The 26,037-nt window shown below is 42.0% G+C and overlaps 2 protein-coding genes and 1 pseudogene across 4 annotated transcripts in view; 2 read left to right on the top strand and 1 right to left on the bottom strand.

Annotated features, from left to right (window-relative positions):
* Window positions 1–6,353, top strand: part of LOC100446839 (LIM and senescent cell antigen-like-containing domain protein 1) — a 59,638-nt gene extending 53,285 nt beyond the window's left edge. The window contains exon 8 of the mRNA XM_063713539.1: window positions 6,269–6,353. Coding sequence (XP_063569609.1) covers window positions 6,269–6,315 — 47 coding nt within the window. The 3' untranslated portion in view covers window positions 6,316–6,353. The remainder of the gene's footprint in view (window positions 1–6,268) is intronic.
* Window positions 50–710, bottom strand: LOC100442647 (large ribosomal subunit protein uL16-like; annotated as a pseudogene).
* Window positions 6,354–6,459: 106 nt separating the features above from the next.
* LOC100449628 (E3 SUMO-protein ligase RanBP2-like) overlaps window positions 6,460–26,037 on the top strand; it is a 47,854-nt gene continuing 28,276 nt past the window's right edge. For all 3 annotated transcript variants that reach the window (XM_054547855.2, XM_054547863.2, XM_054547864.2), the window contains exons 1-6: window positions 6,460–6,629; window positions 15,460–15,527; window positions 17,108–17,213; window positions 17,651–17,803; window positions 21,866–22,096; window positions 22,441–22,586. In XM_054547855.2, the coding sequence (XP_054403830.1) occupies window positions 6,558–6,629; window positions 15,460–15,527; window positions 17,108–17,213; window positions 17,651–17,803; window positions 21,866–22,096; window positions 22,441–22,586 (776 nt within the window). In that variant the 5' untranslated portion in view covers window positions 6,460–6,557. The remainder of the gene's footprint in view (window positions 6,630–15,459; window positions 15,528–17,107; window positions 17,214–17,650; window positions 17,804–21,865; window positions 22,097–22,440; window positions 22,587–26,037) is intronic.

Raw genomic sequence — 26,037 nt, 5'->3', positions numbered from 1 at the left:
AGTAGGATTTATTGGTGAGTATTAAGAGGGGGCAGCACAGTGGAAGCCCTCATGAGTGCAGGGCCTGCCACTTGCCCAGAGGACCACAACTAGGGATGTACTTGACCCCACAGCCATCTGGGATGAGCTGCTTCTCAGCCACTATGTCTTCAAATTCATCCTCATTGAACTTGATGAAGCCCCCACTTCTTTGAGATGTGGATCTTCTGTCCGCCAGGGAACTGGAACTTGGCCCTGTGCAGGGCCTCAATTGCATGCTCCTTGTTCTGCAGCTTGGTGCGGATGGACATGATAACTTGGCCAATGTGAACCCTGGCCACAGTGCCCTGGGGCTTTCCAAAGGCGCTTCGCATACCTGGAGCCTGTCAGCCCCACCACAGGACAACATCTTGTTGATGAAGATGACGTGGAAGGGGTGGAGCTGCAGTCGGATATGAAAGCCGTCTTTGCCACAACTTTTTACCATGTACTTATTGGCACAAATTCAGGCAGCCTCCAGGGCTTCAGATGACAGCTGCCCATATTCACCTGACACCATGTGGCCACAGAGTGGAAACTCATCCACTTTTGCCTTCTTCCGCCCCAGGTCAAAGATGAGAATGATGGTATCAGGGACACCTCAGCAGAACTGAGGCTTTGGGTACGGCTTGTTCTTACAATACCGGTAACAACGGACGGGGCGGCGGCCCATGGTGATACCAGGATCTTCAGTGGCATGCTTAAGAGAAAGAGCAATGCATTTCTTAAAACTTAAACCGGAGGTCAGGAGTTTGAGACCAGCCTGGCCAACACGGTGAAACCCCATCTCTACTAAAAAAAAAATACAAAAATTAGCCGGGCGTGGTGGCGAGCGCCTGTAATCCCAGCTACTCGGGAGGCTGAGGCAGGAGAATCACTTGAACCTGGGAGGCGAAGGTTGCAGTGAGCCAAAATTGCGCCACTGCACTCCAGCTGGTCGACAAGAGCGAAACTCCATCTCAAAAAAAAAAAAAAAAAAAAAAAAAAAAAGCTTAAAAGTCAAGATTGCTCCATGATCCATGGGCTGCAGAATGGACATTGTGTTAGCTGGCAGGAAAACATTAATCTACTTGTACATCTCCATCAGAGCTCTTGAGTGACTAGGTGCATTGTCAATGAGCAGCAGAATTTGGAAGGAATCATTTTTCTGGACAAATGACCTAGCTTTTGGCTTATCTTGGCTTTTGATATGCCTTCCTCACTAAGCTTAATCATTTCTAGCTTTGATTTAAAGTGAGAGACATGCAACTCTTCCTTTCATGTGAACACTTAGAAGCCCTTGTAGGGTTATTAAGGGGCCTAATTTCAGTATTGTTGGGTCTAGGTGAACAGGGAACTCCAAGAAGAGGGAGAGAGACTGGGAATGGTGGGTCAGTGAAGCAGTCAGATAGAACACACATTCATCAATTAAGTTTGCTGTCTTGTATGAGCATGGCTTGTGGTACCCCAAAACAATTACAATAAGTAACATCAAAGATCACTGATCACAGATCAATATAACAGGTATTATAATAATGAAAAAATTTGAAATATTGTGAGAACTACCAAAATGTAATACAGAGACATGAAGTGAGTACATGCTGTTGGAAAAATGGTGCTGAGGCTGGCGTGGTGGCTCATGCCTGTTATCCCAGCACTTTGGGAGGCTGAGGCAGGCAGATCATTTGAGGTCAGGAGTTCGAGACCAGCCTGGCCAACATGGTGAAACCCCATTTCTACTAAAAATACAAAAAAATTTAGGTGGGCTTGGTGGCACATACGTGTAATCCCAGCTACTAGGCAGGCTAAGGCAGGAGAATCACTTGAACCTGGGAGACGGAGTGTTCCCCAATCAAACTGAGGGTCGGGCTGCTTTTTCTCATGGCCCAATAACGAGATGCAGATGAACTTGGGAGGAAGAGAGTTTTTATTTCTGCAATGAGTTACAGCAAGAAGGCCTGGAAATTATTGCCAGACCAACTCAAAATTATAAAGTTTTCCAGAGCTTATATACCTTCTAAGTTATATGTCTACGTGTAAGTGTGCATTCATCTAAAGATGTAAGTGATTAACTTCTTTTAATCTATAACTAAGGTCTGAGTCCTGAAGACCTTCCTCTGGAGTCTCAGTAAATTTACTTAATCTAATTGGTCTAGACGTTGGTGTGATTTTTTTTTTTTTTTTTTTTTGAGACGGAGTCTCACGCTGTTCCCCAGGCTGGAGTGTAGTGGCACAATCTCAGCTCACTGCAAGCTCCCCCTTGGTGCGAGAGTGATTACCCTTATCTTGCCTCCCGCTAAATTGCGGAGGTTTGGGGAGTTCTTTCAGACCCCCAATAAACTTGTCTGTGGAGACCTGGGGAGTTTCTTCAGACCCACAATAAAACTGGTTTAATCCTAAATGGGTCCTGTTGAGAACTCCTTCGTTATGGGCTGGGTGCGGTGGCTCATGCCTGTAATCCAAACACTTTGGGAAGCTGAGGTGGGTGGATCACGAGGTCAAGAGATCGAGACCAGCCTGGCCAACATGGTGAAAGCCCATCTCTACTAAAAATACAAAAATTAGCCGGGCGTGGTGATGCATGCCTGTAATCCCAGCTACTCAGGAGGCTGAGGCAGGAGAATCACTTGAACCTGGGAGGCAGAGGTTGCAGTGAGTCAAGATCCTGCTGCTGCACTCTAGCCTGGGCGACAGAGCAAGACTCCATCTCAAAAAAAAAAAAAAAAAAGAATACCTTCATTATTTTGTCATGCTTTAAGGCCCAGGACAGGCCTAGGCAAAAGTTTTGATGGCCTTTTGTTACATCCCAGCCTTTGTATAAGGGCACTGGCTTTTAGTATTTAACTTTATTCAGTCATTACTGAAACAGTTGTTATGGAAGTCTGCATTAGTGAGACCTGGCCTGCCACAGGAGGTTGCAGTGAGCTGAGATTGTGCCACTGTACTTCAGCCCTGGGCGGCAGAGTGAGACTCTTTCTCAAAAAAGAAAAATGATGCAGAAAGATTTGTTTGACACAGGGTGGGCACAAACTTTCAATTTGTAAAAAACATAGTATCTGTGAAGTACAATAAAATGTAGTGCAATAAAATGAGGTATGCTTGGATAGCAAAACATGTTGTACCTAGTAAATGTATACAATTTTTATTTGTGAATTATACCTCAATAAAGCTGGACAAATGAACTGTATTTGCAACATGGCAGGAATACATGACATTGGACATTAATGCAAATGGAATTTTCAGTGCCTTGGTGAAAATGTTATACCACTGAACAAAAAAAATGTAGTGTAAAATGAAGTAAAATGTGAAAATCCCTAATAAATGCAGAAATATGAACTGCTTATCCAAAAGAGAAAAGTCTTTTGAGTTCCTCAAGAAGATTCTTTCTTTGGATGCTGGGAGCGGTGAATGCCGGGCACCTGTATCCAAGCACTTTGGGAGGCCGAGGCAGATGGATCACTGGAGGCCAGGAGTTCAAGACCAGCCTGTCCAACATGGTGAAACCCTGTCTCTACTAAAAATACACCAATTAGCCAGGTGTGGTGGCACGTACCTGTAATCCCAGCTACTCAGGAGGCTGAGGCACAAGAATTGCTTGAAGCTGGGAGGCAGAGGTTGCAGTGAGCCGAGATTGTGCCACTGCAGTCCAGCCTGGACCACAGAGTGAAACTCCGTCTCAAAAAAAAAAAAAGAAGGCTCTCTCTTTGGGCACTCCTTTTCAGTATATTCAACATAAATGGATTAATGATACCATTTTTACTAGGTCAGTGTGTTTGGGCAAGTTGCTTCAGTGCTCATTCTCTTGGTTTCCTTTTTTTTTTTTTTTGAGACAGGGTCTTTCTCTGTCACATAAGCTGGAGTGCAGTGGAGTGAACATAGCTCACTGCAGCCTCCAACACCCAGCCTCAAGAGATCCTCCTGCTTCAGTCTCCCAAATAGCTGGGACTACTGGCATGCACCACCATGCCTGGCTAGTTTTTAATTTCTTTTTTTTTTTTTGTAAGCACAGGGTGTTGCTATATTGCCCAGGCTGGTCTTGAACTACTGGGCTCAAGTGATCCTCCCACCTCAGCCTCCCAAAGTTTTGGATTACAGGCATGAGCCATGGTGCCTGGCTGTCTTTTGGTTTCCTTATCGGTAAAAACTGAGGATAATAACAGTACCCTTACAAAGTTGGTGGAAGAATGAAATTAGTTAATACAAATGAAGTGCTAACAAAAAGAGCTTTGGAACACAGCAAGTACTTGTTAGCTATGGCTATTGTTATCAACACACTTTTCAAGGCAAACTGGTGGTTTCACCTATCACCTGAGATATATGACTTCTAAGTCCATCAGATCTTCTCTTTTGGTTTTTATTTTGAAATTAATTAAATATTATTATTATTATTTTTTGCGACAGAGTCTGCTCTGTCGCCCAGGCTGGAGTGCACTGGCACGATCTCAGCTCACTGCAACCTCCACCTCCCAGGTTCAAGCAATTCTGGTGCCTCAGCCATCCAAAGAAGCTGGGATTACAGGCATGCACCACCATACCCAGTTAATTTTTGCATTTTTAGTAGAGATGGGGTTTCACCATGTTGGCCAGGCTGGTCTTGAACTCCTGGCCTCAAGCAATCCGCCCATCTGGGCCTCCCAGTGTGCTGGGATTACAGGCGTAAGCCATCGCCCCTGGCCCTCTTTTCATTTTAGAGATAGGAATCTTATTCTCTTCCAGAGGCTGGAGTGCAAAGGCATGAACATAACTCATTGCAGTCTCCAACTCCTGGGCTAAAGGGATGTTTTAACCCTCTGCCTTTGGAGTAGCTGAGCCTCAGAACTGTGCCATGACTACTGACTTGCATCAAGATCTTTGTCCTACCATTTCATCTTCCTACTAGGCTGTCCCCACATGGATATATAAATGGTACCTCAAGTGAAAGAAATCAACTACCTAAAATAGGATTTTCCACTCCAAACTAGATTGTCTTTACATGTCATTTCTGTTAATGTGGGTCACACACACTGGTAAGCTCAGAATCATCTTTTTCTTTTCTTTTATTCACATCCAATATGGTTGAAATAAAACAAAATGCTGTTTTTCCTTTTTTAGAAAGGCAATACTTGTTCATTATATCAAAATTTAGAAAATATGGAAAAACAAAAAGGATAAAAAATTATCCACAACCAAAATAGCCCAAATTTCCAGTTAAAAATGTCAACGCATTTGATATTTGCCCACATAATTAAGACTGTAATGTTTACACAAATGTGAGCTTTTAAAATCTAAAAGGTTCTCACTATTAAAAATGTTTTGTTAAATTTTGTTTTAAAAGTAAGATTTTAACATCCAAATTCCCAAAATCGACATTTTTGAAGATTTGGAAAATACAGACCGCTCAAAATCTTGACATTATTACTGTTAAATTTTGGTATGTTCTGTTATTGTGCTAGTGAAATATATATAGATTTGGGGGGGCTATTCCTTTTCCTTTTTTTTTTTTTTTTTTGAGACAAGGGTCTCACTCTGGTGCCCAGGATGGAATGTAGTGGTGCTATCACAGTTCATTGTAACCTGGAACTCCTGGACTCGAGGGATCCTCCCGCCTCCACCTCCCAAAGTGCTGGGGCTACCGGCTTGAGCCACTGTGCCAGGTGAATGGCTATTCCTATATACACAGTTGACCCTTGAATAACATGGGTTTGAACTGCCTGGGTCCACTTATAAGCCGACAGAAAATACAGTGTTGGAGGGGCCTGCATATAGAGAGGTCTGACTTTTCCTCTAAGTGTTCCATCCGCAGGACTGACTGCGGGATTTGAGAATGTGCGGATTTCTTTCTTTCTTTTTTTTTTTCAGGAAGTCTTACTCTCGCCCAGGCTGGAGTGCAGTGGCGCGATCTCAGCTCACTGCAACCCTCGCCTCTCAGTTTCAAGCGATTCTCATGCGTCAGCCTCCTGAGTAGCTGGGATTACAGGGGCCCACCCCCACGCCCAGGTAATTTTTTGTATTTTTAGTAGAGATGGGCTTTCGCTATGTTGGCCAGGCTTGTCTCGAACTCCTGACCTCAGGTGATCCGCCTGCCTGGCCTCCCAAAGTGCTGGGATTATAGGCGTGAGCCACTGCGCCCGGCGGAATGCGTGGATTTTGGCATAAGCCGGTGGTTCTGGAACCAATCCCCCGCCGAAAGATGACTGTTTAAAAAATTCTAATTGTCCAAAACTTAATATTTGTGGCCTTTTTCATTACGCAGTTCTAAATCTCTCTCTTTTTTTTTTTTTTTTTAATTCAGACGGAGTCTCCCTCTGTCAGCTGTGGACGCTGGCGGCCGAAATCTGATCCGGGCTTGCCAAGACACCCTCAGAGACCAGGGCGCTGCCAAGAGCCCGGCGGAGTGCAGCTCGAGCGCCGACGTCGCCAGTGTGACGCACAGTGCTGACCAGTACGCAAGTGCGTCAGAATGGTCTCCACTGGCTACGCCGCTGCGTCACTGGCTTGCAGGCGCTTTCCTCTTGGAAGTGGCGACTGCTGCAGGGCTGAGCGTTGGTCTCAGGAGGCTCGGCAGTCAGGTTGGCGGCGCGATGAGGCGCAGCAAGGCCGACGTGGAGCGGTATATCGCCTCCGTGCAGGGCTCCGCCCCGTCGCCTAGAGAGGTGAGTGGGTCTCGGAGAGACCAATGGCCTCGACCTGGCTAGGCGGCGGCCTGGCGCGGCTCAGGCGTCATGGCTCCCGACAGGCGCTGCTCCCTGGTGCGCTCTGTTTAGGCGCCGGCCGGCTAGCGCAGTCCTGTGGGCGGCGTGGCGCTTGCAAGCGCAGGGAGAGTCCTGGGGGGACCGCGGTGGACGGGAGACCGTTGGCGCCGGCGCTTGCTCTTTCTCCCGGCTCGCTCCCGACGGTGCTCGCTCCCGACGGTGCTCGCTCCCGACGGTGCTCGCTCCCGACGGTGCTCGCTCCCGACGGTGCTCGCTCCCGACGGTGCTCGCTCCCGACGGTGCTCGCTCCCGACGGTGCTCGCTCCCGACGGTGCTCGCTCCCGACGGTGCTCGCTCCCGACGGTGCTCGCTCCCGACGGTGCTCACTCGTGGGCCCGCCCTGGCCCAGGCTTTCTGGCCGATGGCGCGCCGCGTAGTACCGGCGTGGCCTAGTTCTCGGGGTCTTGGGCACCCGGGTGCTATATCGGGGGGTTTCTTCCCATCTCCTGGGCATTTACTTTGTATGCTGCGGCGGAGGTCGTACCTCTTTGGCCTGGAGGAACCCAGTGGGGACTGACGCAGCTCCGGGGTGAGCTTTGGCGGCTGTGTCGAGTGACAACGTAGGCATCTCAGCGCGGACGTTTGCAATGGCCCGACGGCGCAAATGACACGGGAAATCCCCTTGTTTTGAGTATGAGGTGTTTGTCGCTGTCCATTTATAAGGGTGCACCTCCATCCACTCCTCATACTCACCTCCCTCGCCCCCCTCCGCCTCCCCCCAGAACACTTTGGTAGCTGCCTTTGCTTAAAAAAAAAAAATTCTAAAGTTCTTACAAATCGTTAGTATGGCTTACAATTTTTAACCTTTTCCACAAATGTTTTTAGGGTATTTTTCCTCTTTACAGGTAAATAATGTGATCTATTTTGGATTCAATAAGACTTTAGTAATTGGATCTAAAGAGTGACGGAAAAAGCTATTAAAGGTGGATGTGCACAGAATCTTGAGTCAGTTTGCTTTGGCTTGAATAATCACAGCACTGTCGTTTATAAGCTGGGTATTTGGGGCCAGTTACGCTTTTCATCCATAGATGGAATTGTAACATTAATAGAATTTGATAGGATGATCCATTTTAAACATTTAGGGTTGTGCTTGACACATAGCAGTAAATGTTAGCTACAAGTCACTGTTTTTATTGTTGATGTTAAAAGGATATTGGTGGGGCGCAGTGGCTCACGCCTGTAATCCCACCACTTTGGGAGGCCGAGGAGGGCGGATTGCCTGAGGTCAGGAGTTCGAGACCAGCCTGGCTAACATGTTGAAACCTCGTCTCTACTAAAAATACAAAAAAAGTTAGCCGGGCGTGGTGGCGCACGCTTGTAGTCCCAGCTACCCGGGAGGCCTGAGGCAGGAGAGTCGCTTGAACCCGGGAGGCGGAGGTTCCAGTGAGCCGAGATCGCGCTACTGCACTCCAGCCTGGGCGACAGAGGGAGACTCCAAAAAAAAAAAAAACCGGAAACTCACGGATGACCATGATTATAATAGTAGCACAATTGTGTCTCTTATCATAACTAAGCATAGGTTATCTTATTTTGCGTTTCCAGCAACCCTGTGGATATTGAGACCTGTAGAGATTTAAGATACTTGTTCAGAGTCAAATAGGTAGTGCAGCAGAATTTTGGCAGTGGGTCTGATTTAGTTTCTCTTGGGAACAGTGGAGTAAGTTACAGTCTATTCTTCCAGAGAAGGAGGATAGATATCTACTTGTACATTGTAATTTCAAACTGCTAGCATAGTATAAATATGAATGTGATGATAGAGTCTAAAACAGACCTTAATTGAGGGTTCCTGTAACTCCTGAAATTAAAGACTTTAATTTTTGTGTTATTTTATTTTTTTTGAGTTGGGGTCTCATTCTGTCACCCAGCTGGATGCAGTGGCACTATCTCGACTCACTGCAACTTCCGCCTCCCCAGCTCAAGCGATCCTCCCACCTCAGTCTCCCGAGTAGTTGGGACCACAGGTATACCCACCACACCCGCTGTTTTGTTTTGTTTTGTTTTGTTTTGTATTTTTGGTAGAGACTGGGTTTCACCATGTTGCCCAGGCTGTTCTTGAACTCCTGGGCTCAAGTGATTTCCCTGCCTCCACTTCTCGAAGTGTTGGGATTACAGGCGTGAGCCACTGCACCGGCCATTATTTTATTTTTGAGACAAGGTCTCTTTCTATCTCCCAGGCTGGAGTGCTGTGGCGGGATCGTGGCTCACTGCAGCGTTGACATCCTGGGCTCAATCCATCCTCCCACCTTAGCCACCTGGGTAGCTGAGACTACAGGCATGCGAGCTACAGGCATGCGCCACCATGCCTGGCTTTTTTCTTTAATGTAGAGACGGGGTCTTACCATGTTACCCAGGCTGGTCTCCAACTCCTGGGCTCAAGTGATCCTCCCGCCTTGGCCCCAAGTGCTGAGATTACAGGTGTGAGCCACTCTGCTCAGCCTGATTTTTTTTTTTTTAAACAAGCTTAATAAAAAAAAAAAAAAGCAAGCTTAGAGCCTTTCTGAGATTCTTAGTGGGGACCTTGGCTTCCAAAAGATTAAAAACCACTGGTCTAGACAGAAATTAGAATGTTCTTTCAACTACATAACTTTTCCATTAAATAAAGTGGAGTAGTGGCAAAATTTTGAGGATTGGTTATTATGACCACCTCTCTTACACTTACAGAGTCTTTTTTTTTCCCAAATTGAAAGTCATTTACATTAGAACCTGGGGATTTCAGCAGAATATGGATTAACTAGTGAGTAACTTTGGAACATGTGAAGCTATTCTGTAAAGTTAGGTTTGAGTGAAATGACAAAACAGGGTGCTTTGGATAGAAGGTAAAGAATGGAGGGAGAAGAGGCAGTGGCTGTGAAGAATATAAAGAGGTTAGTATTCTCCCCCCGTTTGGCAGAGGCTGGCTATCTGTGAACCGACCATGCTTTCTAGAATGTCTGAGTTTTGGAGTGTCATGATGCGTCTGTATATTATATCTTTCTAGTCTTCCACTGTGCTTTCATTTGTTAGTCTCCTCTTGTTTTGCCATTTTTTTCCTCCCTCACATGTGCTTTCGCCCTTCTTAAAAATATTCTTCGTCTGTAATCCGAGCACTCTGGGAGGCCGAGAGACTAGCCTGACCAATATGGTGAAAATCCGTCTCTATTAAAAATACAAAAATGAGCCGGGCGTGGTGGCAGGTGCCTGTAGTCCCACCTACTCGGTAGGCTGAGACAGGAGAATTGCTTGAACCCTGGAGGCAGAGGTTGTGGTGAGCAGAGATTGCACCACTGCACTCCAGCCTGTGTGACAGAGCGAGACTCTGTCTCCAAAAAAAAAAAAAAAAAGAAAAAAAGGAAAAAAAAAATTCTTTCTCTAGTTTTTCTTTTTCCAGATGGCTTCTGTTTAGTTTTTCTATGTTCTGTCAAGTTGGTTTCTTATTCTGCAGCTGATTCCTACTTCTCAAAGGCTACTTGACAGCTCTTATTTTTATTTTTATTTTTTTAGAATAGGGTCTTGCTGTGTTGCCCAGGCTGGCATCAAATTTTTGGGCATAAATGATCCTCCTACCTCTGTTTCCTGAGTACTTAGGACTACAGGCAGGCACCTTTGACAGCTGTTAGTTGTTTTTTCTGCCCTTTACATCTATACTTCATACTTCCGAGTAACACACATATATACTTTTGTTATTTTTAATTCCCTTTCTCCCATTTTAGACATTTTCTTTTCTTTTTTTTTTTTTTTTTTTGAGACGGAGTCTCGCTTTATCCCGCAGGCTGGAGTGCAGTGGCGCGATCTCGGCTCACTGCAAACTCTGCCTCCTGGGTTCACGCCATTCTCCTGCCCCAGCCTGTAGCTGGGACTACGGGCACCCGCCATAACACCCGGCTAATTTTTTAGTATTTTTAATAGAGACGGGGTTTCACCGTGTTAGCCAGGATAATCTCAATCTCCTGACCTCATGATCCGCCCGCCTCAGCCTCCCAAAGTGCCAGGATTACAGGCGTGAGCCACCGCGCCCAGCCCCATTTTAGACATTCTGTACTGGCTGTTATGCTCCTCCGAAACTGTCCTCAGACACTTAGGTTTGCCCCTCATTCTTTCAGTACTGTTATTGCAGTTTTTGTTTAAATGAATATTTAACATTTATATAAATATAAGGTAAATATTTTTGCATTTGAATTGCCCTTGTTGTGCAGTTTTGTTTTTCCTGGACTGAATAATTGCTTTATTTTTTGGTTTGCTTGTATGTTGTGTTACTACTTGTTTACTTAAACTCAGCAATTTAAACCCTCAAATGTGGTCACACTGGTCACATAATCCCATCAATTTCAGCTTAAAACATCGATTGATTGGTTGGTTGATTGATTGATTGTCTGTCTACCTGGAATACCCTTACTAACTGACTTTTCCAACCCGGATTGGTTTTTCTTCCTCTTTGCTACACAGCTGTGCTCTTGGGACTTCCCTTTATCATCAGTTTGAGAATTCCCTTCATCTTTTTTCTGAGTTAGACCCTTTGTTTCTTTTATCTCATGTCCTCTTGATTTACTTTCTTTGTTTTGGTGTAGCATAGTCTCACTTGCTTTGAGGAAAAGTGGATGAGAGGTTTTTTTTGTTTGTTTTTGTTTTGGGACAGTTTTGCTTTGTTGCCCAGGCTGGAGTGCAGTGGCATGGTCTCAGCTCACTGCAACCTCCGCCTCCCGGGTTCAAGCGATTCTCCTGTCTCAGCCTCCCGAGTAGCGGGATAACAGGTGTGTGCCACCACGCCCGGCTAATTTTTTCTATTTTTAGTAGAGACGGGATTTCACCATGTTGGTCAGGCTGGTCTTGAAACTAATGGTATGTCTGTAAAACATCTTTACTTAATTCAGTTGATCATTTGGTTATCGAATTCTGAGTTTGAAATCATTTTTTTCGCAATTTTGAAAGCATTGCTCCATTTTCTAGAACTTCTGTTGTTAGGAGTCCGATGAGATTCTTGTTCTTGGTAACTTAAAGGTTTTCTGGAAGTGTCCTTTCAATTGGGATACTCATTTCTTTCAGTTCTGTAGCATTTCTTGTATTATTTCTTTGACCGTTTCTTACCCTTTTTTTAATGATGTTTACCTGAAAGCTGGAGTTTCTCTAATTTTTCTCTTATTCTCCTCTTTTGTTTGTTCTGCCTTTTGAGAGATTTCCTTACCCTTATGTTCCAGGGGAAGAAGATTGGGGGAACTCATGGTTCAGTATCTAGACTTTTCCTCATTGTCCTGTATAATCATGGCCTTCACCCTTGTTGGGACTCCACAGATTTGGAGCTGATCAGATGCGTTTATTGAGAACAGCAGCTTTTTTGGAGGATTTTAGGGGGAGGGAGATTCATTTGACTGTGCAAGATGGGCAACAGAGCGAGACTCCGTCTGAATTAAAAAAAAAAAAAAAGAAATTTAGAACTGCATAATGAAAAAGTAGGCCACAAATATTAAGTTTTGAACAATTACAGTTACATCTCTATCTTACTGTGCAAGATAGAGATGATGTGGCATCTCTTAGGGTCTTACTGTTCCTTTTTTCAGCCCTACATCAGTTCTTGATATTTGGCAGCTTAAGTGAATTCAGGTATTTGCTTATAGTGACATCTGCTGTCATGTAAAGAAGTACTGCTTGAATCAGATATTGTCCTGTTTACATAACATGGGCTGTGCTCCTTCCTAGCTGTATATCTTTAAACAAGGCATTTACCTGCTTGAGCTTCAGTTCTCTTGTAAAGTGAGCAGGTTAGAGGCAAAAGATCATATAGAAGAATAATTTGTAAAGTTGTTTAATTATCTTAAGATTGTCTACTTTAATAATATAGTTGGAAGCAAAGAAGGTAATGGAATTATTTTTCTATTATGTTTTGGCGTTGTACCTTGAATCTATTTCTTCATTTTGAAAAGGAGGAACTGGCCGGGCTCGGTGGCTGACGCCTGTAATCCCAGCACTTTGGGAGGCGGAGGAAGTCAGATCACAAGGTCGAGAGATCGAGACCATCTTGGCCAACATGGTGAAACCCCATCTCTAAAAATTAGCTGGGCATGGTGGCGTGCGCCTGTAGTCCCAGCTTGTACCCGGGAGGCAGAGGTTGCAGTGAGCAGAGATCGAGCCACTGCACTGCAGCCTGGCGACAGAGCAAGACTCCATCTCAAAAAAAAAAAAAAAGGAAGGGGGGAACAAGCCTTGTTCCTTTACGTGCTGTCCTGACTGTTGTGTATTATTTTTGTTAAGATTGCTATAGTTCTTTTTTTTTTTGGAGACGGAGTCTTGCTCTGTCGCCAGTGCTGGGATTGAAGGTGTTAGCCTGGCATTGAGCAACATTTTGTAATTTAAGCATACAAGTCTCTCACCTCCTTGTTTACATTTATTCCCAGGCATTTTTTTTCTTTTAGATGTGATTGTAAATGGAATTGCTTTCTTAATTTCCTTTTCTGATTGTTCGTTGCTGGTACAGTAGTCCCTTCTTATCCACAGTATTGCATTATGTGGTTTTACTTACCTGTGTCACCCGTGGTCCAAAAATATTGAATGGAAGATTATATAAATAAACATTTCATGAGTTTTAAATTGCAAACAGTTCTGAATAACATGATAAAAATCTCACAGCTTCCTGCTCCGTCCTACCCAGGACACGAATCATCCCTTTGTCCAACATGTTCATGCTGTATGTGCTAGTTACATACTAGCCATCTCAGTTATCAGATCAACTGTTGGAGTATTGCAGTGCTTGTGTTCAAGTAACCCTTATTTTATTTAAAATGGCACCAAAGAGCAAGAGTAGCGATGCTGGCAATTCACATATGCCAGAGAGAAGCCATACAGTGCTTCCTTTAAGTGAAAAGGTGAGTTTTTGACTTAGGAAAGAAAAAAGATCATATACTGGGGTTGCTAAGATCTATGGTAAGAACAAATCTTTTTGTCCATGAAATTGTGAAGAAGGAAAAAGAAATTTGTGCTAGTTTTGTTGTGACACCCCAAACTGTAAAAGTTACAGCCACAGTGTGTGATAAGTGCTTAGTTAAGATGGACAAGACATTAAATTTGTGGGTGGAGGACGCAAACAGGAAACATTTTTCGATTGATGGCAACCTGGTTTGGTACTATTCATCGTTTTGGACATTCACTGGGGTCTTGGAATTTCAAAAATAAGATGTTTGAGTAGCTGTATACTCTTTATCACATGGATGGAACATACTCTGGTTGTATCAGCATTTTTTTTTTTTGAGCCGGAATCATTCTGTTGCCCAGGCTGGAGTGCAGTGGTGCGATCTTGGCCCACTGCAGCCTCTGCCTCCCGGGTTCAAGTGATTCTTTGCCTCAGCCTCCCAAGCAGCGGGGATTACAGGCATGTGCCACCATGCCCAGCTAATTTTTGTATTTTTAGTAGAAAGGAGGTTTCTGCATGTTGGCCAGGCTGGTCTCAAACTCTTAGCTTCAAGTGATCCGCCCGCCTCAGTCTCCGAAAGTGCTGGGATTACAGGTGTGAGCCACCGCACCCAGCCTGGTGTGCATCAGCATTTTGGACTTTGGAGTTTATGAACCAAGGAGCCAGGCTGTGGACCTTGTTTATTACTTGAAGAATTCATTATTTATTTCTGCCTTTTTGACTCCTTGACTGTAAAATACTGATCTGATCTGTAGAGAGAACAAACAGTACATGGACCAGGGAATCCTCAGTGCCTTAATAGATCCTAAGTACTTACTTATTCTTTCCCATAGAGGCTTACACATGGTAGGAGAAGAGATTTCTGGAATACCTTTCCTCCCCAAAGAAAGCTGGTTTCTTTTGTTTGTTAAGTGAGAGAGTGGTACCACAGGGTTTCCAAGATTTCCAAGGCTGATGAAAATTCTTAACTTCTGTTGTCTGCTTGTCTTGCTTTCTTGAATTTATTTTTTGTATGTATGTATTTATTATTTAGAGACAGGATCTCCCTGTGTCACCCAGGCTGAAGTGCAGTGTCACAGTCATAACTCACAGCAGTGTCAACCTCCTGGGCTCAAGTGATTCTCCTTCCTTGGCCTCCTGAGTAGCTAGGAACACAGGCATGCTCCACTATGCCTGGCTATTTTTTTCCCCCTGGAGACAGGATCTTGTTGTGTTGCACAGGCTGGTTTCAAACTCTTGGCCTCAAAGCTAGCCTCCCAACTTGGTCTCTGAAAGTGCTAGAATTAAATAGAATTAAAGGTGTTACCAACTGCACCCAGCTTATTGATGATGATGATGATGATGATGATGATGATGATGATGTTTGGGAGATGGAGTCTTGCTCTGTCACCCAGGCTGGAGTGCGATGGCACGATCTCAGCTCACTGCAACCTCTGGCTCACTGCAACCTCCACCTCCTGGGTTCAACTGATTCTCGTGCCTTAGCCTCCCGAGTAGCTGGGATTACAGGCACCCGCCATTATGCCTGGCTAATTTTTGTATTTTTGTAGAGACTGGGTTTCACCATGTTAGCCAGGCTGGTCTCAAATTCCTGACCTCAGGTGATCTGCCCACTTCGGCCTCCCAAAGTGCTGGGATTACAGGCATGAGCCACTGCACCCAGCTCTATTTTTTGTTTTGTGATAGGAAATTATAAAACATGGAATTATACATTTGTCAGGCTTTTAAAAAAACTTTTAAGTGAATGAAAATGGCATATTTGAACATAAACTTAGGACAGGTTTTTACTGCTTTTGAAAAAATGTTGGAAAATATTTCTGTATGAAAAGTAAAACAACTTTTAATTTTTTTTAGAAGTCAATGAAAGGATTGTATTTTGCAAAGCTGTATTATGAAGCTAAAGAATATGATCTTGCTAAAAAGTAAGTACAAACTGTAACATGTATTCGTTTTTTAAAAATCAATGCCTTTTCTCATTTTCTTCTTTGAAATAGGTAAAAATATGTTCTTAGTAGTTCTTCCTAAGTGTATTCTGGAATAAGGGATTTATCACTCAGACTGATGCTAAGGACCAGCCTAGATTCCATTGAGATTGAAACTGTAATTAGTGTTTTCTGCATGCTGCTGCTTGTTTATACCAAGGGCAAGAAATTGTTTGGCTTAAAACACTTTTTCTAAAAATTGTCTTCTGTTGGAGTAAAAGAGGACCATGCCTGTATCGTAATTTGTTTTTGGTGAGATATCTGATACCTTAATCAGATGGAAAACAGCAATGAATAAAAAATTAAACTGTAAGTGTAAGGCAGGAGAATAGCTTGTATAAAAGATCTTTAATTGACACAATATGTGATGCTCTAAGGCTCTATCCTAGGGATAAGAAGCTTGGTGATTCTGATATCCTGACTTGGAGTGGATTAAAGCAGGAAATTAAGAGGGAGGCAGGCTTTTTTTTTTTTTTTTAAGGCAGTATCTGTCTCTCTTGCTCAGGCTGGAGTGCAGCAGCTGACTCCATCTTTGCTCACTGTAACCTCTGCCTTCCAGGCTCAAGAGATCTTCCCACCTCAGCGCCCCAAGTAGCTGAGATTACAGATGCGCACCACCACACCTGGCTAAGGTTTGCATTTTTGGTAGAGACAGGTGTCACTATGTTGCCCAGGCTAGTCTTGAACTTCTGAGCACAGCAGTCTGCTTGCCTCGGCCTCCCATAGTGTTGGGACTACAGGTGTGTGTTACTGCTTCCAGCTGGGAGGCAGGCTTTTAAAGGCATCCAAAGGAAGATGCAAATGCTGGTAAGAAAGGAAAATGGTGGTACATAAATTATGTGTAACTAGCAGCATTGTGACTGTTAACTCTTGTACCTTTTTACTGTGAGACTTTAATCCCTTAGTTTAGGTCTGGCCTAATTTCTCTGATCGTAATACTGTCAAGGAACCTAGAGGATATTTACTTATTTTAGTTGTTACTTGATTTGAGAAATGGAAATTTCCTGTATTTGGTACTGTAATTAGTAATTTTCCTTCTGTTCGATTTTAGCTGGATATAGTACTGTTAGAAATTACTTTCTTGCTTAAAGTGTAAATGTATTTCCCTTTGTTTGGGAAATTGTTGCTGTTTAGTATTTTGCATTATGATAACTTTAAAAATACTTACTATAATCACTTCTAATTTATTTGCAAAACTGTTAGTGCTTTATTAAAATGTGATCAGGAAGAAAAAGCAATTTATATGTTCATTTCTTATGTGTGGATAACACTGGAGAAAAATTTGGTAAATGTGACATTTAATGGTAAAATGAGTATGTGGTCAACTCTATGTACCTGTTTTTAAGTATTACCCATTTCTTTCTATGAGTACTTTTGAGTTATCTGCATAAATAGTGGTAGTTTTGAGTAACAATATAAACGAGTTTAGTGGTTGCTTTGGTTTAAGATGTATTCTTCGGTTAGCATTTAAAAGTACAGTTCTAAGTTTAATTTACTTTTGTATTACTTTTAAAAAACAGATACATATGTACTTATGGGCAAGAGAGGGATCCCAAAGCTCATAGATTTCTGGGTCTTCTTTATGAATTGGAAGAAAACACAGACAAAGCCGTTGAATGTTACAGGGTAAGTTATAGGATTCAAATATAGCCTTTGCATAGCCAAACACATGATGCCCAGAGAAATTTATATAAGTAAGTCAAATATATTTTATGAATATCATAAAACAGGCATTGGTATCATAGTACAATTACGTGACACAGCTTGGAACAGCTATAGAATTGTTTAACACCTATAAATTGTAAGTCTAACACGGTCAGAAATGGTGTTCTTTTGTGTTTTTTTGCATTCAAATGACACAAATATAATTTTTATTTGATTCATTTCCAGAAAATTCCAAGACACTTTTATTTTAACACCTTTGAAGTAACATGTTTTCTCTAGAAGTAGAATTTTTTAAGGGTTGGAGTGATAATTTTTTAACCTTTATATATAAGTATATATACTCCTACATACATACATACAATTTATTTACTAATCTTTAATTTCTTTTCTGATATTAGCGTTCAGTGGAATTAAACCCAACACAAAAAGATCTTGTGTTGAAGATTGCAGAATTGCTTTGTAAAAATGATGTTACTGATGGTAGAGCAAAATACTGGGTTGAAAGAGCAGCTAAACTTTTCCCAGGAAGTCCTGCAGTTTATAAACTAAAGGTAAACAAACAAAACATAAAGGGAGAAAACTTAAGACATAACCATTTCTAATATTTGGAGTTTAAATTACTTTTCAATAGCAAACCTTAAGCCCAGGTGTTTGTGTTTCCTTTAAAATTTTTCTTTTAAAAAGTGTATTAAAACCTTTCTGAGCATCTACTGTCTTATTAGGCATAGTTATACTTTATAAGTGACATCTCATTTACCCTTCTGGAATAATTAATATTTTAGGGATTTTACAGTTTAGTAGCTGTAAACTAAGTAGAGCTAAGATTTACATTAAGTTCTGTCTGGTATCCAATTTTTGCTTCTTTAATTGAAAATTACCTACAGGATGACAATTTAGGGATATTTTAAAGAAGAGTTTTCTAATAACTGTTGTCTGAAAGTAGAAGGGATTGTATTTTGAGATAGTAAGGTTTTCAAGCAAAAGATAAAAGGTGGTTTCTCTAGTATATAAGACGTAATTACTAAAAATGGTAGGAAGTTCTTGCTAGTGTGTTGACTGGTCCTGATATTCTTTATAGAGTAAAATATAGTTTACTAAGTAACTGTTCTGGAGAAAATCTACACAAATATGTTTGGCAAACATTTAAAATGTATATTGTAATGTTTTATATATTAATGTATACTTTATTGTGCATGTACAATATTAAATTATAAATATATATTTGCCTTTAGCCTCCTCCTACCCCCATTATATATGTTTCTGATAGAAATGTAAAAAATTTTAATTTTGAAATAATTATAGATTTTTTTGCACAGGAAGTTGCAAAGATTGTACAGAAAGATCCTATATGCTACTTCATTTTTCCCCAATGCTTATACAGGTTGAGCATTTAAAATCCGAAATCCTAAATGCTCCAAAATCTGAAATGTTTTGAGCACTGACATGGTGCTCAAAGGAAATGCTCATTGGAAAATTTTGGATTTCAGATTTTCAGATTTGAGATGCTCTACCTGCTAAGTATCCTGCAAATATTCCAAAGTCTGAAAAAATTCAAAATCTGAAATACTTCTGGTCTCAAGCATTTTGGATAAGGGATACTCAACCTATTTAACCCTACCAAAGCACAATATCAAAATCAGGAATTTTGACATTGGTACAATGTGTATGTATAGTTTTCTTTCATTTTATCACGTGTAGATTCATACCACCACTGCCGTCAAGATACAGAACTACTCTGTTGCCACAGAGATCTTCCTCATGCTGCCCCTTTTGTAGTCATGCTACTTACTTCTCTTCACTATGCCTGACCTCTGGCAACCATTAATCTGTTCTCCATCTTTATACTTTGGTGATTTCAAAATGTTATGTAAATGTCATCGTGAAGTGTGTGACTTTTTTTTTTCTTTTTTCATTTTTTTTGAGACGGAGTCTTGCTCTGTTGCCCAGGTTGGAGTTCACTGGTGCAATCTCAGCTCACTGCCACCTCCGCCTCCCAGGTTCAAGTGATTCTCCTGCCTCAGCCTTCCGGGTAGCTGGGACTACAGGCACATGTTACCATGTCCCACTTATTTTTGTATTTTTAGTAGAAACAGGGTTTCACCGTGTTGGCCTGGCTGGTCTTGAACTCCTGACCTCATGTGATCTGCCCGCCCCAGCATCCCAAAGTGCTAGGATTACAGGCGTGAGCCACCGCGCCCGGCCAAGCATGTGACCTTTTGAGGTTGGCTTGTTCAGTCAGCATAATACCATTTGTGATCCATATAAGTTTTGTATATCCATAGTTGGTTCCTTTACTTCTGAGTAGTATTTCATGGTCCACAATTGAACCATTCACTATTTTTTTTTTTTTTTTTTTGAGACAGTCTTGCTCTGTCGCCCATGCTGGAGTGCAGTGGTGCTATCTCGGCTCACTGCAACTTCTGCCTCCCGGGTTCTCAGGTGATCCACCCACTTCGGCCTCCCAAAGTGCTGGGAGTACAGGTGTGAGCCACTGTGCCCAGCCTTAACCGTTCACTTTTGAGGGGCATTTTGGTTATTTCTAGGTTTTGGCTATTGTTCAACTGCTATGAACAATCACGTACAGATTTTTGAAGCTGAAAAAGCATTGAAAATGCTTCCAAAGATAAATATTACTGATAAGTTTTTCTCCCCAGTAATAAGCAGCTGGATTTTAAATATTAGTCTAAAACGTGAGGTCTAATTGTGCAGATTTCTTTACTCTCTTAGGAGTTATGCCTCAAACATAATTCCCATATTGGGCGTGGCAATCCAGTTAATCTGGTGTCAGTAGTGTTAAAGAACATATGTAATGATAGGGGATTCTTTTCTTGCAGTATAACAAGTTAGATACTTTGAAGCATTCTTTAAAGATTTTCTTTAATAACTTGAAGGCACTGTTACACCTTTCCTGTATCAGATTTTTTTTTTTTTTTGGAATTGAAATCCATGAGATTTATAACTGTCATGCAAAGTAATTCCATTTCTCCTAAAATTTAAGGCTTGCTAAGGTAAACAGTTTCTGACGTTTGTTTAATGAATGAGAGTATTACTGTTGAGAAGGCTTTTTGTCTCAAGTATGAGATAGAACTTTTTAAAAGCACTCATAGTGGTTTTTAAAAAAATTTTTAACATAGAGTCAAAGACTAGGGCTTTTGCAATAGGGAGAGGCCAGGGTATCATCCATCTCATCCAGAAGAGGAGAAATTGATAAAGGAGAGAGGGGAATGAAATACAGGATACTAATGGGCGGCTTGGTCTTGAGAGTTGGGGAAAGACGAGTTTAAGTAGGTAAGGTAAAATGGAATTTATGTGTGATAGCATCAAGTTTCTCAGTGAAGGATGAATCTAGGTTATAGGTTGAAAGTGAGGGTCAAAGGAAGGTATGGGGAAGTTGAGGAAATAGGAGGAGTTGTGAAGTGTCAGGGAGTGGAGAAAGTGAGTCTGTTAGTACTAAAATGATATTTTGTTTTAGGCAGCACCAGTTTGATGGTTGAGATAAGGAAAATGAAATCAGTTAGCTTGGGGTTATGATTTCCCAAATCTAAGCACACAGAAACCAGTTGGGAGGGTTCTTCTGAGGAAAAGAGGGAATTAGTTGAAGGGATCTGTAAGCAAACAGTAATTATGGATATAAGGGATTATAGCATTTTTTGCCTGACAGAAGAAAGTGTGTGTATTTATATGTGTTTACAGGTGTTTAAAACTTGATGATGTTATTGTCTTGAAGGGAACTTGTCATGTGGTGGAGAAGTATATTTCTGAAAGTAAGGGTATGTAGGCCCTCAGTGAGGTGGAAGAATAAGAAGGGTGGTATGGTGGTTTCGGTGGTATGACCAAAATAGATTTTGAAGACCTGTGTCAGTGGCAAGTGGATGGTTGAGGTTGGAGTGGAGGATAACATCACTGGAGATGAGGTGATTAAGGAACTGAGTAGTCAGCCTGGGTCACATGGCAAGACCCCATCTCTACAGAACGTTAAAAAAAAATTAGCCGGGCATGGTGGTGCATGCCTGTGGTCCTAGCTTCTTGAGAGGCTGATGGAAGAGCATCGCAAATGAGAAGTGAGTGGCCACCAACCCTACTTCCTCTCCTTGTATGTAAGTTCAGAGAGAAAAAGCCATCGTGGTAGTGGGGGTTATCCTGAGATGATACTGTCTTCATTTCAGGTCAGGAGGTGATGACAGTGCTTTGAGATGATGATGATGAAGGTAACAGAACAGTGGGAGGAGAGGGGATGCAGGATTGAGTCAGATTTAAGGAGATACAGAGCAGTTTGAAGATAAAGACCTTGTTGCTGAGGATTGACTGGGGAGGTCTAGGCTTCTGGTGGTGACTCACTTGGACAGGGATGTGTGGCAATAGTCGTGGTAGTCTCTGAAGAGAGTGTGAGCTACTGCAGTAATCACAGATGCTTTTCTTCACATACAGTTCTTGAGGCTTAGTTTCTGGGTTGTAAGCAACTCTCAGAAGGGACGAATAAGGTATATAGGATGGTGTTTTTGGTGGCATCATCATAAAACTAGACATAGTGGAATGGTGCTCTTTGGGAGCATGACTTGTTTAAAATTGCACAAGTGTTACTCTAATAATTTTTCTTTTTCCCCTCTAAATAGGAACAGCTTCTAGATTGTGAAGGTGAAGATGGATGGAATAAACTTTTTAACTTGATTCAGTCAGAACTTTATGTAAGACCTGATGACGTCCATGTGAATATCCGGCTAGTGGAGTTGTATCGCTCAAATAAAAGATTGAAGGATGCTGTGGCCCACTGCCATGAGGCAGAGAGGAACACAGCTTTGCGTTCAAGTTTAGAATGGAATTCGTGTGTTGTACAGACCCTTAAGGTAGATAAAGGCTATTGGGTCTTTACATTTCTATGTAGGCAATTAGCATACATCTTTTTGTACTAAAGCAGCAGTGCCCTGCTGGATTTAAATTTCTTTTATTTATGTAGAACAGTTATAAAATGAAATTTTTACCAGGATCAGTTAAATTTATAATGGGAAGATTGGGGAGATAACTATGATAACTGTATATATTTTTGGTGTTTTCATTTTAAGGTTGATGTAAAAATCAATATAGTTTTACAAACGTGGTTGGAGTGAGAAAAGGAATTTGTAGGAATAAAATGGTTAATTTCTTAACATTTGATTAAGTTTTGTAACTTACTGTTCATTCCACAAAATAGGAATATCTGGAGTCTTTACAGTGTTTGGAGTCTGATAAAAATGACTGGCGAGCAACCAATACAGACTTACTGCTGGCCTATGCTAATCTTATGCTTCTTACGCTTTCCACTAGAGATGTGCAGGAAAGTAGAGAATTACTGGAAAGGTACGTTGACTTTGAGGAGAATGTTTTAGTATAAATTGCAGTTTTTCTTTTCGCAGTAAGTTCATTGCTCTAAACTTCTTTACTGAATCATTATTTCTATAATGTACCTAGGAGTTATAGTTAATACAGTGAACCACTAAGAGGCAATCTTATTTTTCTTCTTTTATGGGGAAGTTCTAATTGGTTTTATATGACTTTCCTTTTTAGAGAACTCTTATAGTTCAAGCTTGATTAAAATTAGCCTTATGGTTAAATACTCAGTTTTGTCATAGTCAAGCTTAAAATGAATGTTCTAACTGCATTTCATATTTTATTTTTTATAATAGTATAATCTTGAGTGAAAATTAAAGTTCATCTGTCATCAGATGGCTAGGTTCACATGTACTAGTATAAGCACTTAGCATCCCTAGTATTTCAGAGAATACTGTTTTAGCTAAGAAACAAAAGAACTCAACTATGTGATTTACCTTTTTTCCTAAATTTTGATTTTGAAAACCAATGTCTCCATTTTGAAAATAAATTCCATTGTACAAAAACATCACTTGGATTTGTATAAAGATGTTAGTTTAGAGCAGGGGTTGATTAGAGCTTGTGGGCCAAATATGGCCCCTGCCTAATTTTGTTAATATTTATTGGAATACAGCATGCCTCTGTTTATGTATTGTCTGTGGCTGCTTACATACTACAAGGTTGGAGTTGAGTGGTTGCAGCAGAGATTGTATGCCTGTAAAGCCAGATTAGTATTCTCCTCCTTTTTGTAGAAAAAGTTTACTGATTGCTAGTTTAGGCTGTCCATTTGTTTGGAAGTTAATTTATTCCCCCATCTGGTATAAGGAAAGAAGTTCATTTCACTGAGTGCAGGGACTAGGTAATTTTCTTGAAAAAGTACATAGTGTCCTAAATTGGTAGGGTAAGAACAGTATCTAAAAGAACTAACATAACTTTAAGATTATTTTAGAAAACATGTAGGATGTTTTATTTTGTATTCTTTGTATACTCAAATTTTTTGGTCCCAAGTTCTTTTTACATTTTTCTTAAGGACTTCAAAGATCTTTGTATGTGGGTTCCTTTTTTTCTTTCTTTCTTTCTTTTTTTTTTTTTTGAGATGGAGTCTTGCTCTGTCACCAGGCTGGAGTGCAGTGGCACGACCTTGGCTCACTGTAACCTCCGCCTCCTGGGTTCAGGCAATTCTCCTGCCTCAGCCTCCCGAGTAGCTGGGACCGCAGGTGCACACCACCACGCCCAGCTAATTTTTGTATTTTTAGTAGAGACGGAGTTCAGGATGGTCTCAATCTCTTTTTTTTTTTTTTTTGAGACTGAGTCTTGCTCTCACCAGGCTCGCATGCAGTGGCGCAGTCTCAGCTCACTGCAACCTCTGCCTCCTGGGTTCAAGTGATTCTTTTGTCTCTGCCTCCTGAATAGGTGGGACTACAGGTGCCCACCGCCACACCTAATTTTTTTTTTTTTTTTTTTTTGAGACAGAGTCTCGCTCTGTCACCCAGGCTGGAGTACAGTGGCGCAATCTCGGCTCACTGCAAGCTCCGCCTCCCAGGTTCACACCATTCTTCTGCCTCAGCCTCCTGAGTAGCTGGGACTACAGGCGCCCACCACCACGATCGGCTAATTTTTTTGTATTTTTAGTAGAGACGGGGTTTCACCGTGTTAGCCAGGATGATCTCGATCTCCTGACCTCATGATCTGCCCTCCTCGGCCTCCCAAAGTGTTGGGATTACAGGCGTGAGCCACCATGCCCAGCCCACACCTGGCTAATTTTTGTATTTTTAGTAGGAACAGGGTTTCATCATGTTGGCCAGGATGGTCTCGATCTTTTTTTTTTTTTTTTTTTTTTGAGACGGAGTCTCGCTCTGTCGCCCAGGCTGGAGTGTAGTGGCGCCATCTTGGCTCACTGCAAGCTCTGTCTCCAGGGTTCACGCCATTCTCCTGCCTCAGCCTCTCGAGTAGCTGGGCCTACAGGTGCCCGCCACCACACCCAGCTAATTTTTTGTATTTTTAGTAGAGATGGGGTTTCACCGTGTTAGCCAGGATGGTCTTAATCTCCTGACCTTGTGATCCGCCCGCCTTGGCCTCCCAAAGTGCTGGGATTACAGGCGTGAGCCACCGCGCCCAGCTGGTCTCGATCTCTTGACCTCTTGATCCACCTACCTTGGCCTCCCAAAGTACTGGGAGGTCTCAATCTCTTGACCTCGTGATCCGCCTTCCTTGGCCTTCCAAAGTGCTGGGATTGCAGGTCTGAGCCACTGCACCCGGCCATATGTGGGTTATTTCTATCAGTGTTTATTACATTAGAAATTAAATAAAAAATATGTAATCCATTAAAAATGTAATAAGTCCTATTGTGTGTTAATAATAATAGCTTTTTTTTTTTTTTTTTTTTTTTTTGAGACAGAGTTTTGCTCTTGTTGCCCAGGCTAGAGTGCAACAGTGTGATCTCGGATCACTGCAACCTCTGCTTCGCAGGTTCAAGCGATTCTCCTGCCTCAGCCTCCCAAGTAGCTGGAATTACAGGTGCCCACCTCCACGCCTGGCTAATTTTTTGTATTTTTAGTAGAGATGGGGTTTCACCATGTTGGCTAGGCTGGTCTTGAACTCCTGACCTCAGGTGATCCACCCGCCTCAGCCTCCCAAAGTGCTGGAATTACATGTGTGAGCCACCGCGCAGGGCCAATAATAGCATTTTTTATGAAAAATAATTATTTTCCAACAGCAAAAAACTAATCAGAAAAGTGTCATTGTTTTTGCATTTTTGTAAATCTTTTTAATGTCTCGCTTAATAGAACATAGCTAGATTCTCATTTACTTCCTCTTTCAGTCTGTAAAACTATTACATGTCATGAAGCTTCTAGAAAACTCAGCTCAGCAGGGCGTGGTGGCTCAGGCCTGTAATCCCAGTACTTTGGGAGGCCGAGGCAGATGTATCACGAAGTCAGGAGATCGAGACCATCCCAGCTAACACCGGTGAAACCTTGTCTCTACTAAAAATACAAAAAATTAGCCGGGCATGTTGGCACGCGCCTATAGTCCCAGCTACTCGGGAGGCTGAGGTAGAAGAATTGCTTGAACCTGGGAGTCAGAGGTTGCAGTAAGCGAAGATTGTGCCACTGCACTCCAACCTTGTGACAGAGCGAGATTCTGTCTCCAAAAACAAAAAAACAAAAAAACTCAGCTCTACATACATGAGAAAATGAGTATGTAAAATATAAATTTTTTTTGGTATGATTGTGAAAGTAATTTTAACTTCATGGATCCCCTGAAGGGGTTTTTGAGCACCCTCAGAGATCTTTAGACCTCACTTGCTCTGGCTGCTTTATTGTAAGCCACTTTAAAATCATGCTTCACGTTTAAGTGTTTGCTTTTTGCTTTTACTTTTCTTCCAAAGTGAGGATTTGGAGAAACATTAGGATTTAGAAGAACTAATTTAGAATATAGATTA

Source organism: Pongo abelii, chromosome 12, assembly GCF_028885655.2.
Source record: "Pongo abelii isolate AG06213 chromosome 12, NHGRI_mPonAbe1-v2.0_pri, whole genome shotgun sequence".
Taxonomy (NCBI): Eukaryota; Metazoa; Chordata; class Mammalia; order Primates; family Hominidae; genus Pongo; species Pongo abelii.
Note: the sequence above shows the minus strand (reverse complement) of the source record. Positions and strands in the feature narration are given on the sequence as shown.